At 59.0% G+C, this 10,351-nt stretch overlaps 1 protein-coding gene across 11 annotated transcripts in view; it reads left to right on the top strand.

Moving 5' to 3' along the window:
* Positions 1 to 10,351, top strand: part of ATP2B2 (ATPase plasma membrane Ca2+ transporting 2) — a 280,408-nt gene that overhangs the window by 233,222 nt on the left and 36,835 nt on the right. For all 11 annotated transcript variants that reach the window (XM_004702241.2, XM_004702240.2, XM_045289964.1 and 8 more), the window contains 2 exons: positions 7,630 to 7,871; positions 8,453 to 8,687. In XM_004702241.2, the coding sequence (XP_004702298.1) occupies positions 7,630 to 7,871; positions 8,453 to 8,687 (477 nt within the window). The remainder of the gene's footprint in view (positions 1 to 7,629; positions 7,872 to 8,452; positions 8,688 to 10,351) is intronic.

Here is a 10,351-nt window from a genome sequence, read left to right as displayed (position 1 = left end):
GTTCTCTGTGGGTCTGAGAGAGGGAAGGGGGAGGGAGGGAGGGAGGGAAGGGGGGGTGCACAGCAATGAAGGCAGAATCACCCCTCAGGGGCAGAATACCAGCATAGTAGGAGAAGGGATAGAATGAGTGGTATAGATATGTATAAATAATAATAATAACACATAAGATAGTAAGGGTTCCTAGGGGTGTCAGGGTAGGTGAGGGAGGGGAATAAAAGAGGAGCTGCTATCAAAGGGCTCAAGAAGAAAGATGATGTTTAGAAATTGTTGATGCCAATAATTGTACATGTCCGCTTGAGATAACGGATGTATGGGTTGTTATAATATATGTAAGAGCCCCCAATACAATGATTTATTTCAATATATATATATTGCATCTCGAGAGGGATCGTACAGTTTCTGTCCTTGTGCGGCTGGTGTATTTCACTTGGCATAATGTGTTTGAGGGTCACCTGTTGTAGCATGTTTCTGAACTTCAGTTTTCCCCGTGGCTGAGCAATAACCCCTGGAATCAATGGACAGTTTATTGCTGGCCCATCCATCCGTTGATGGGCGCTGGGGTCTCTTGCGTCAGTCTGACTGCTGTGAGCCTTTGTGCGCATGGGTCTGTTTACATCCCTGCCTCCAGTGCTTTCACCCCCACAGAACTGTGGTTTGTGTCCTCACGTCCTGCCACTGTGTCTGGGGGGCCATCATGTAGTGAGTGGCTCTCCCTCTCCGCCCTCGTGTTCCGTTCACGTGGCTCTGAAGCATGGGGACTGTGTCAGCTGGGGTTCTCCAGGCGACCAGAGACAACCAGAGACATGGTTTACGTATTTTTTCCTTCATGAATCATTTTATTGGGGGCTCTGACAGCTCTTATCCCATTCCATAGGTCCACTGTATCAAGCCCATTTGTACATATGTTGCCATCATCCTTTTCAAAGCATTTTCTTTCTACGTAAGCCCTGGGTATCAGCTCCTCTCTTTTCCCTTCCTCCCTCATGACCCCTTGATAAATTATAAGTTATTATTACTACTTTCATATCTTACACGGTCTGCTGTCCCCCTTCACCCATGTTTCTATTGCTCATCCCTCTTGGTGGGGATGAGGTTTATACATTGATCATTGTGATTGGTTCCCCTTTTCCATTATTGTACCTGAGGGGTTTATCTGTCCTGGATTCCATGTGTCGAGAGCTCATATCTGTAGACATGGTGTATTTTTTTGCAGTAGATGGTACCAGTGTAGGTTTGCATCACGGTCAGGCCACACATGCCTATAGAAGCAGGTTGGTAGGTAGAGCTTTATTTTAGAGAATCGCATCACACAGTTGTAGGGGTGGACAAGCCCAAAATCTGCAGGCCAGGCAGACAGGACATTCTTGTAGGATATCCAGTAGACTCTCTCCGTCAGGAAACCTCAGTTTTGCCCTTCAGGTCTTCCACTGATGAGATGAGATGAGGCCCGTCCACAGTCTGAAGGGTCATCAGCTGTGTGTGTCAATCACATGTAAATCCCTTTGCAACAGCTTTGGGACGAGTGTTAACCACACCGCTGGGCACAATAGCCTGCCCAGTCACATCAAAGCCATAACAATGACTCGAACCAAAAGATTGCTGCTGTGTTCGACCCTTCCTGAAAACAAACACTTAGCAGCTAGAGATTCTGCGACATGACACACGGCCCCAAACCCTGGTGTTTCAAAACCAAGCCATGTATGTAGCCCACAGAGCTTTGGGACCATCCAGGTGGGGCTCAGTTGGGTGGTTCTTGTGGCCGGGCTTCCTCGTGCATTGGGGTGATTCGAGTGGACCACCCCTGCCGGTACTGGCAGGCCATGGCCCTGGTCTTCTCTGCATTCAACACAAGTCAAGAGGCCAGCTAGACTCTGACTGGGAGGGACCGCAGAGTCGCATGGCAAGGGGATTGGATGCACAGATCAGGACAACTGTAGCCAACCTCACAAAGTACTGCAGAAGAAGCCGTTAGAAACCGCTGTTGTACGACTCGTGGCATTGCTAGCTGTGATAACGAAAACACCGATTGCTTTCTCGCTAAGCGGCCAGCATGTTGTCATCCTGGTAGGGTCGGGAAGCACAGGTTGTTCCTCCACAATGAACCAGCCTTTGGGTCAAGAGATTTATGCCTTTGCCCACCCAAATGCCGGGCATCCCTGCACTGGGAGCATCTGGGGACCCGCTGCCCAATTTTCCTTTCCCTCCCAATGTGCCCGGGCCCTGACCCCTCCCTCCCGCCATGGAGTTGGCAGCATCGACAGGGAGAGAGCCTGAGTCAGCAGTGCGGGCCCCAGCAGGGAGAGGCATCATGGCCCTGCCCACAGACCCTGGGGCTGCAGCTGAGCCTGCAATGGGGCCAGATCCATCGACGAGGAAAGTCGTCTGGGAGTACACACGCACCAGGGAGTGGCAGCGGCCAGAAGGACTGATGGTTGTTGGGTTCTTTCCCCCATCTGGGGATCCTGGGAGATGAGGAATGCTCTATTCTTCTCCCAGGCTCCCTAAAATAACCCAGGCACCGTTAATGATGCCGGTCCTGCGGAGGGAGCAGCCTCAGGGAGAGCCCTAATATCCATTAGACGGAGACTTTTGCTCCCAATTACAGCAAAAGGGAGTCCTGGGACCTGCTGGGAGGACCCGGGAAGCCAAGCTGCAGCCAGAAGTCTCCATTAGTGGTTGTTTCGTAGCACCGGCAGCCAGACGAACCTTGCACTCATGGTTACAGCTCACCCGGTAAAGCCGGGGAGCCTGGGTTTGAACCCCTCACTGGCTGGGCAACAGGCACTTCGCATCGCTGAGCCTCAGCCTCCTGGGCTGGTTGTGAAGATGAGGGCAGGAAGTGTGTGCCTGGCCCGAAGCCAGTAGGATTGGTGATGTCGTCGTGACCACCAGCCGTGAAACCCCAAGGCCAGCGCTGCAGAGACGAACAGATAGATAAGTGGGCAGCGTGGACATCAGGGCTAGCGAGGGAAAGGTGTTTGCCCAGAGTCACACAGGTCGTTTGTGGTGGAGCACGCTGGCTCCCATGCCCAGGATAGCCCAACGCCAGCCGTGGCATTACCATCTTGGCCATGGGGAACCAACTAGTGTGGCCTCTTTTGCCTACTATGGGCTTAGGAAGGGAAGCCAGCTCTCTCCAGGGCCTGCCCTCCCGTGCCCAGACGAAGGCCATAGACGGCTGGTGGCTGCTGGGGCCAGGGAGGGCTGCAGCCACTCCCCAGCCCAGACTGGGAGAGCAAGACTGCCCAGCACCGTGTGACCAGAGACAGGGCAGGAAAGAAGCCCATTACCCTCCCCACAGTGCCCTCCCCATGGATAAGGAAGCGGGGCTGGCCCGGCTCCCCGACGCTGTCTCACCTCCACTGGGGCCCTGCATCTTCTGTGTCTGCCTGCAGCCTCACACCCAGGAGGCTGGGGCTCCTTGGGAACGGAGCCGTCTTGGTGGCTGGTGGCCTAGACTCTTGGGAAATGCTGGGCGGGTGGATAGGTGGGTAAGGTAAGTGGATTGGTGTGTGTAGGTGGGTGGATGTGTAATTGATAGATAAGGTACAGGCAGGGCCGGGAGTCCATGGGGTGGGTGGTGGGTGGGTATGTGGACGGTTGGATGGGTCAATCTGAGCAGGGAGATATTTCAGAACAGAACTGATGTCTTTGCCTCCTGCTTCCCTGTTCTTGTGGCAGCCCAGACCCCTGGCCAGGACGTGCACGCGCTGCACCTCCAGCCTGCTCGGCTGGCTCCTTCCGAACACCCCTCGGGCATCCTGGCTGCACTGACCCCCAGCAAGCGAGCCACAGCCCCTGATGCGCTGCTACCTCTTGTCTAAAGAGAAAAGCACTTGATCCCTGGGTGGGGGTGGGAGGTAGGACTGCAGTCGTTCTCCATGGATGCACAGACCTGAAGACCACCTAGTCAAGCACCCTCACCTTACACCAAGGCCCAACGGTGACGTCAGAACCCAGAAGGCCTGACACTCAGGGCAGGAGGTGATGGTGACGAGCGAGCGTTGGCCCTGAGCTCAGAACAGACCAGCGTTCAAGCCCAGCCTCAGTGTGCCCTGCTCGCGCGGCCCTGAGCCAGGTCCTTAACCTCTCGGAGGCTTGTAAACAGTGGATCACAAGGAATCCCGATGGCTGCCGCCTCTTGTCCCCGGCTGAGGACGATGCTCCGGTTCCACACACACGAGGGAAAGGGTCACGGCGACCCGCAGGTTTCCTTCCGTTGGCCAATTTCCAAAGCCCATCTGCAGGCGCGTCTTCCTGGTCCGTCTGGTCTGGAAGCTCTGCTGGAAACGGTTCGGTGTCCCAGCAGAGTGCACGCCACTGAGGATGGACAGGTGGTATCTGCATGCGAGGTGCCTTGTGCAGGAAACTAACCTGCGTGTCCGAAGCAGAAGGGAGGGATTCTACCGCGGAACCACCACTGCCTGCCCCCTGCCCCCAACATGCCCTCACCCAGGCTCAACACTGAGGAGGGCTCGCTCAGCACACGGTGTCATGGACGACAACCCCTGAAGTCGGTGACAGCCTAGCCCCAGCTCATGGATAAGGATGGCAAAGCCAAGAGTAGTTAAGGGATGCCCAGCATCCCATGACAGGTAAGAGGCCCAGCACATCTGACCCTGAGCCTGTGTAGCTCAGAGCCCCTCGGTGGCAATGCCATCCGGCTGCAGCTTATAGCCAAGGGCTGCTGTGACGGTCAGCCGAAGCCATGCACACAGGCCCAGCCCAGTGCCTGGCACAGAGTAAGCACTCGGCTCACACGCTGTCCTTCTTTCTGTCCTCGCTGTGCCTACTGGGGCCTCGACTCTGTGCAGTGGGTGTGCCGGGACCTGCCTTGCTTGAATCCTCCGGGTTCCTGTCACAACACCAGAGCACAGAAGACCATTCCCAGTCCTGCAGCAAAGGAGATAGTTGCAGAATCAAGCGACCTGCTCCAAGTTGCAGCCTGCGTTAGACCCAGAGCCCAGAAATTCCCAAGGCGCTCCCCAAGCAGGGGAGTGGGGCAGGGGCATCCCAGGCAGAGCGGACAGCCTAGCAAAGGCCTGGAGGGCCTGAAGATCCTTGACCCCTTCAGAATCCACGGATGGCCTCGGGCCCAGGTGAGGAGAGGGGAGGCTGTGCGAGCCAGGGCCAGCTCTGTGAGCCCTCCTAGGCTATCCCATGTTGGAGTGCAGAAAAAACACTCCAGGTACTAGAAAGGAGGAGGCAGGGAGGCAGGAGCCACCCCCCCGCCCCCCGCCACCCCCCGAGGCCCCATCTCCTCGGAGTATGGTGACAGCTTCCCTTCCCACCCGTGATTCCACTGCCTGGGAGCTGAGCTGGCCTTCTGAGGGAAGCCACGTGACTCACCCTTTAAAAGACACTGCTCCCCTGCCTCTGAGATCCTGGCATTCCCTGCGACCCCCAGTGTCGCGTCCAGCCCTTTGAACGGCCAGGCTCCCGCTGCTGCTGCTGCTGCTCCTTGGAGCGCAGCCACACATGCTGGGAGGTGGAAACGGCTCGTTCTCACTTCCTACATGGCCCCCGTCTGCCCACACTGGTCCCACCTCCTCCAGCCACCTCGGGCCACGCTCGCTCATGTCCTGGTTCTCGAGGCCGCTTGTCAAGTGAAGCGGCCGGTGGTTGACGTTGGGATTATGGAACTGGAGATGAGTGTTTGCGGAGTTTCCGGGGTGGTCAGGGACCCCACTTCGGAACACATAAATGAAGCGGAGGAAAACCATCTCCAGAGCCGCTGGATGGGGCCGGAGGGAGGAGGCTGGAAGGCGTGGCTTGCGTAGAGACTTGCCCTGCATAAACACGCACATCCTCAGCCTCAGCCTCCAGGGAGCCCGGGAGCTCCAGACGGACAGCGCATTCCCCACCGTCCAGGAACTGGGCAGGGGAGGAGGGGGAGGGTACTGGAAATTACCCTGAACACCGAGACAAACCTCAAACCCTGAGCTCAGATCTCTCCACTCCAGGTTGCCCGAGTCAGGGCTCTGAGACCAGGCTCTGGCCAGGATGCCAGGAGGTCCAAGTGGGGATGTGGCGAGGGGTGGGAGTCTCGGGTGTGATTGTCCCAGGGAGGCAGCTGACTCCCTGCCCACCAACAGGCATGGCATCTCTGGAAGAAGTTTCCAGCACACAAAGCAGCACCGCGTGGCCATGTCCAGCAGGGGGTCCCCTGGGTGGCACCGCCATTAGGCAAGTCCTTGGCCATTAACCGAGAGGTTGGAGGTGGTGAATCTGCAGAGGGGCCTCTGAAGACAAGCCTGCCGGTCATGGAATACTTCTAGAAGGCCAGCCACACCAGCCCCGCGGAACACGGTGCTACAGCGACAGACACGGCATCACCACGAGACGGAGGGGGCCCACTGGCACACGGACTCTGTGCAGAGACACCTACTGGGGGGCACTGCGTAAAACTGCCAATATTTGACCCTCTTAACATAAAGAAAAGTGGTGTTTGGTTCCAGCGGAGCTGAAACCTCATGGAGAGGCCCATGCGCCCTGTGAGCACGTCTTGCGCGGGGACACATGATGGGCACCGGCAACAGCTTGCCTGACCCTGCGCAGGGAGGTGCTGAGTGAGACACGCCAGACCCGAGATCCCAACTTTGTGAAGTGCTTTAAACAGCCAAGTGATGGCCAGGGAGAATCTAGGGTGATGGAAGAGGCCCGGAGGGCAGAGGGGAGAGGTGGCTGTGCCGTGGGAGGCAGCCCAGGGGACCCTTCTGAGAGACCTGTCCCACGCTGGGTGGAGGTGGTGTCCTGCACACTGCGGGGACCAGCGCCAGACCCTGGTTAGAGTGAGGTCAGCAGTGTGTGCGCGCGTGTGGGGTAAGCAAGCTAGGCTACACAGCGGCTCTCTGTGGTTAGAGCTACACTCACGTCGGGAGAAGAAAGAAGAACTCGGGACACACACAGACCCGGGGAGGCACCGCACCAGAGCTGTGACGGGGTTGTTTCTGCGCCAGGGACCGGGAGGGTCCCCATGCACGGTGGGGTTCAGAGTTACCTGTAATGCTTTCATTTTTTAATAAGAGAGAATGCTTGAGCAAACAGGCCTGATGTGGAGGTTCTCCAGAGTTTGGGGGCGGGGGGCGGTACATGGCTGATGCCTTCTTCTGTTTTACTCTCTCTTGACTGTAATGTGGGTGAGGGCTGACACAGCATGTTGGCTTTCCATTCGCCAGTTCATGCCATTGCCCTGGCATGATCACAGGGCTCACAGGTGTGGCAGATAGCTCTCTGCCCACTTCCTGCCTGTGTGTGCCGCTTCTCACCCCGCCCTGGAGTTAGAGCTTGGTCCCTGGGCACATGCTGCCCCTTGGGTTCCTCCCGGTGGGCTGTCCTGAGGAGCGGACACTCCCCCGGGTTCCGGTTCCTCGCACAAGCCTGTCCTGCTTGGGGCTAAAAGGTGAGCGGTGGCAGGTGAGTTCCTCTCCAGGGCTGAAGGGGGAGTGAGGGCCAGACATACTCTCTGTGGGCCCGTCCATGTGTCTGAGAGGCACGCTGCGTCAGAGCTGACCAGCCAGGCTGGGCTGGGCTGCCAGGACCTGAGGGTGCAGGACGTGCAGGGCTGGCACACCAGGCTGCACCCCCGCGTCTGACCCGCCCCCCACACCGACCCCGCTCCTCCCGCAGCCCCCAGAGAAGGAGGGTGCCCTGCCTTGGCAGGTGGGCAACAAGACGGAGTGCGGCCTGCTGGGCTTCGTGCTGGACCTGAAGCAGGACTACGAGGCCGTGCGCACGCAGATGCCGGAGGAGAAGCTCTACAAAGTGTACACCTTCAACTCCGTGCGCAAGTCCATGAGCACCGTCGTCAAGCTGCCCGACGGGAGCTTCCGCATGTACAGCAAGGGAGCGTCCGAGATCGTGCTCAAGAAGTGAGTGGACGGGCGCCGGGAGACACAGGGACAGGCCTGCCCAGGCTACACAGCCAGACTCACCCCTGGGGCCGCTGGCCCAGGGCGCTGTCCACTGTTTTCGCCGTAAAACGGCTACAAACCTCCCCCTCCTCCTCCACTGAGTCGTGGGGACCTCTCCCCACCCCACAGCTAGGTGCTCTTATGTTGTCCACCCCCAGATAGACAGTGCTGGCCAGCTTCCTCGTACTCCGGGTGCCAGGGATTGGTCTGGAGACTGAAGGTATTCCCGCCTCTGGGCCTCAGTTTCCTCGCGTGTCTTTCGAGGGGAAGGGGGTAGCCCCTGGCTCTCAACCCCAGGGGCACACAGGCACATCCTAGGGCGCGTTGAGTTCGACCACCCAGGCAGATGTCCACGCTGAGTTCCCAGTGTCTTCTGGGCTGGTTCGCATGTCATCTTGGCCTGGACCCGTGGCTCTGACCTGTGTGCTCCCAGCCCTGAAGCTCCCTGGAAAACGGGCAGGGCTGGGCTGGGTGCTGGTAGGTGGGCCACTCTGCGCAGCAGGAGGAGCTGCCCCATCACCCTCCCATCCCCCATGCAGGTGCTGTAAGATCCTCAATGGGGCAGGTGAGCCCAGGGGCTTCCGGCCCCGGGACCGGGACGAGATGGTGAAGAAGGTGATTGAGCCCATGGCCTGTGACGGGCTCCGCACCATCTGCGTGGCCTACCGTGACTTCCCCAGCAGCCCGGAGCCCGACTGGGACAACGAGAATGACATCCTCAACGACCTCACCTGCATTTGCGTGGTGGGCATCGAGGACCCCGTGCGGCCCGAGGTAGGCCCCCCACAGACGGCAGGCTCCAGGAGGGGCCGAGAATGGGAGCCGGGGTCTAGTCTAAGCTGCTTCTCCCCTCTGAGCCTCAAAGTGCCCTCACGTGGGCCCAAAGGTGCAGGCCAGCTCAGGCCACACTTGGCCAGGTCTGCTCAGAAGGGCCCGAGCAGGAGGCACAGCCTACAGGTAGGGCAGCAACACCCCACTTTCATGGGAGAAGGCCCCGGGCCTCGGGGAGCCACTTGGGTCTGCTGCTCTGCCCACCAGGAGTCAAGGTCTTATGTAGCCAACCGCCCGGCCTAGATTCTAGGATCCCCGTGCAGGCCAGGCTGGTGACTCGGGAAGCTCACCGTTGGTGTCACCGTCGGTTTTCCCCAGTGACAGAGGCCGCTGTCCTTGGCAGCCAGCAGACCTGGGCAAGGTTCCCCAGGAGCACGGCTGACAGTCAGCCCTGGTCAGAGTTCCAGAATCGAGCGAGGAAGTGAACAGGTCAAACTCATGAGCAAGAGACAAAGGATTCTATTACGTGAGGTGGCATCCTTGCTGGCCACCATGGAGGGAGGTCATGGCTGTGGGGACACCTAGTGGGTGCCCAGCCCATGGGAGGCCCGCCGTCTCCCTCACCTGCCTCTGCCCCTGGAGAGAAGACAGAGGACCCAACCTAGGAGGTTTGTGGGTGGGGACACACGCGTGGTTGGTCGGATGCCCAGGCTGCAGAGAAGCTGTTGGGAGAGGAGAGGGCTGACTCCGAAATGCTGCTGGGCTCGGGCCCCCGATGTGTCCACAGTGACCCCTGGGCAGACTTCCTTCGGCACCTCTGTGGCCCACCCCGGCACGGTCACCACCAGGCCCTGTGGTCCAGCCCTGGTCCCCTGTGAGCCCTTCAGTACGCCCTTTTTCAAAGCGACAGGAGTGAGACAAGGCGTTCCCCCAACCGCCCACTGCGATGCTGTGAGCTCCGGTGTCCCAAAGACCACGGGGAGCGAGAGGGTGGCAGACAAGGCGTGTCCCCACTTAGGCAGGGGGCTGCGGGCAACATCAGAGCTGGGTCCTGAGTTTCAGCATTGCTGACAGGGTGGCCGTGGCCGCTCTCTGCAGACCGGGACAGTCACAGAGTCTCCTCCCCAGGGGACTCTGAGGAATCAGACTGCATGTCTGAGCAGCAGGCAGAGTGCCTGACACAGGGTGGGTGGCCCATCCAGGCGCGTGCCTTCCTCCACCACCTCCCAGGAGCTCCATGGCTCTGACCCAGAGCAGCTGCCAGCACCGCCTGATGCTGGCGTGCAGGAAGGGCTCTGTGAGGGGTGCGGGATGAGAATCAAGGAGTTGAACCCCAATTGCCAACGCCATGTCACACGCACAAGCTTCCCATAGGGTGTCACCAGGGCCCCCTCATTTCTGCCTGGAGCTTGGCACCGGCCACGCTGACCCAGGGCGACAAGGCAGAGGCTTGTCTCTGAGCAGTGCAGGGGGGCTGGCCGAGTCCTGAGGGTGTCCAGACCTCTGGGTGGGGGGTGGTCCTGACCAAAGTTCCCAGTTCACACGCTGCCTCGGAAGCATCCCTGAGGGTGTAGAGTGGGTAGAAGCTGCATCCGACAATGTCTTTTGGCCATGCGCCGCCATGAAAGCTTCAGGCCACCGTTCCCTAAGCGCAGCCGGAACAAGTC

This window comes from Echinops telfairi, unplaced genomic scaffold (genome assembly GCF_000313985.2).
Source record: "Echinops telfairi isolate 266 unplaced genomic scaffold, ASM31398v2 ScPeMD7_31;HRSCAF=116, whole genome shotgun sequence".
NCBI classification, from domain to species: domain Eukaryota; kingdom Metazoa; phylum Chordata; class Mammalia; order Afrosoricida; family Tenrecidae; genus Echinops; species Echinops telfairi.
This window is presented reverse-complemented; position numbering and strand designations above follow the sequence as displayed.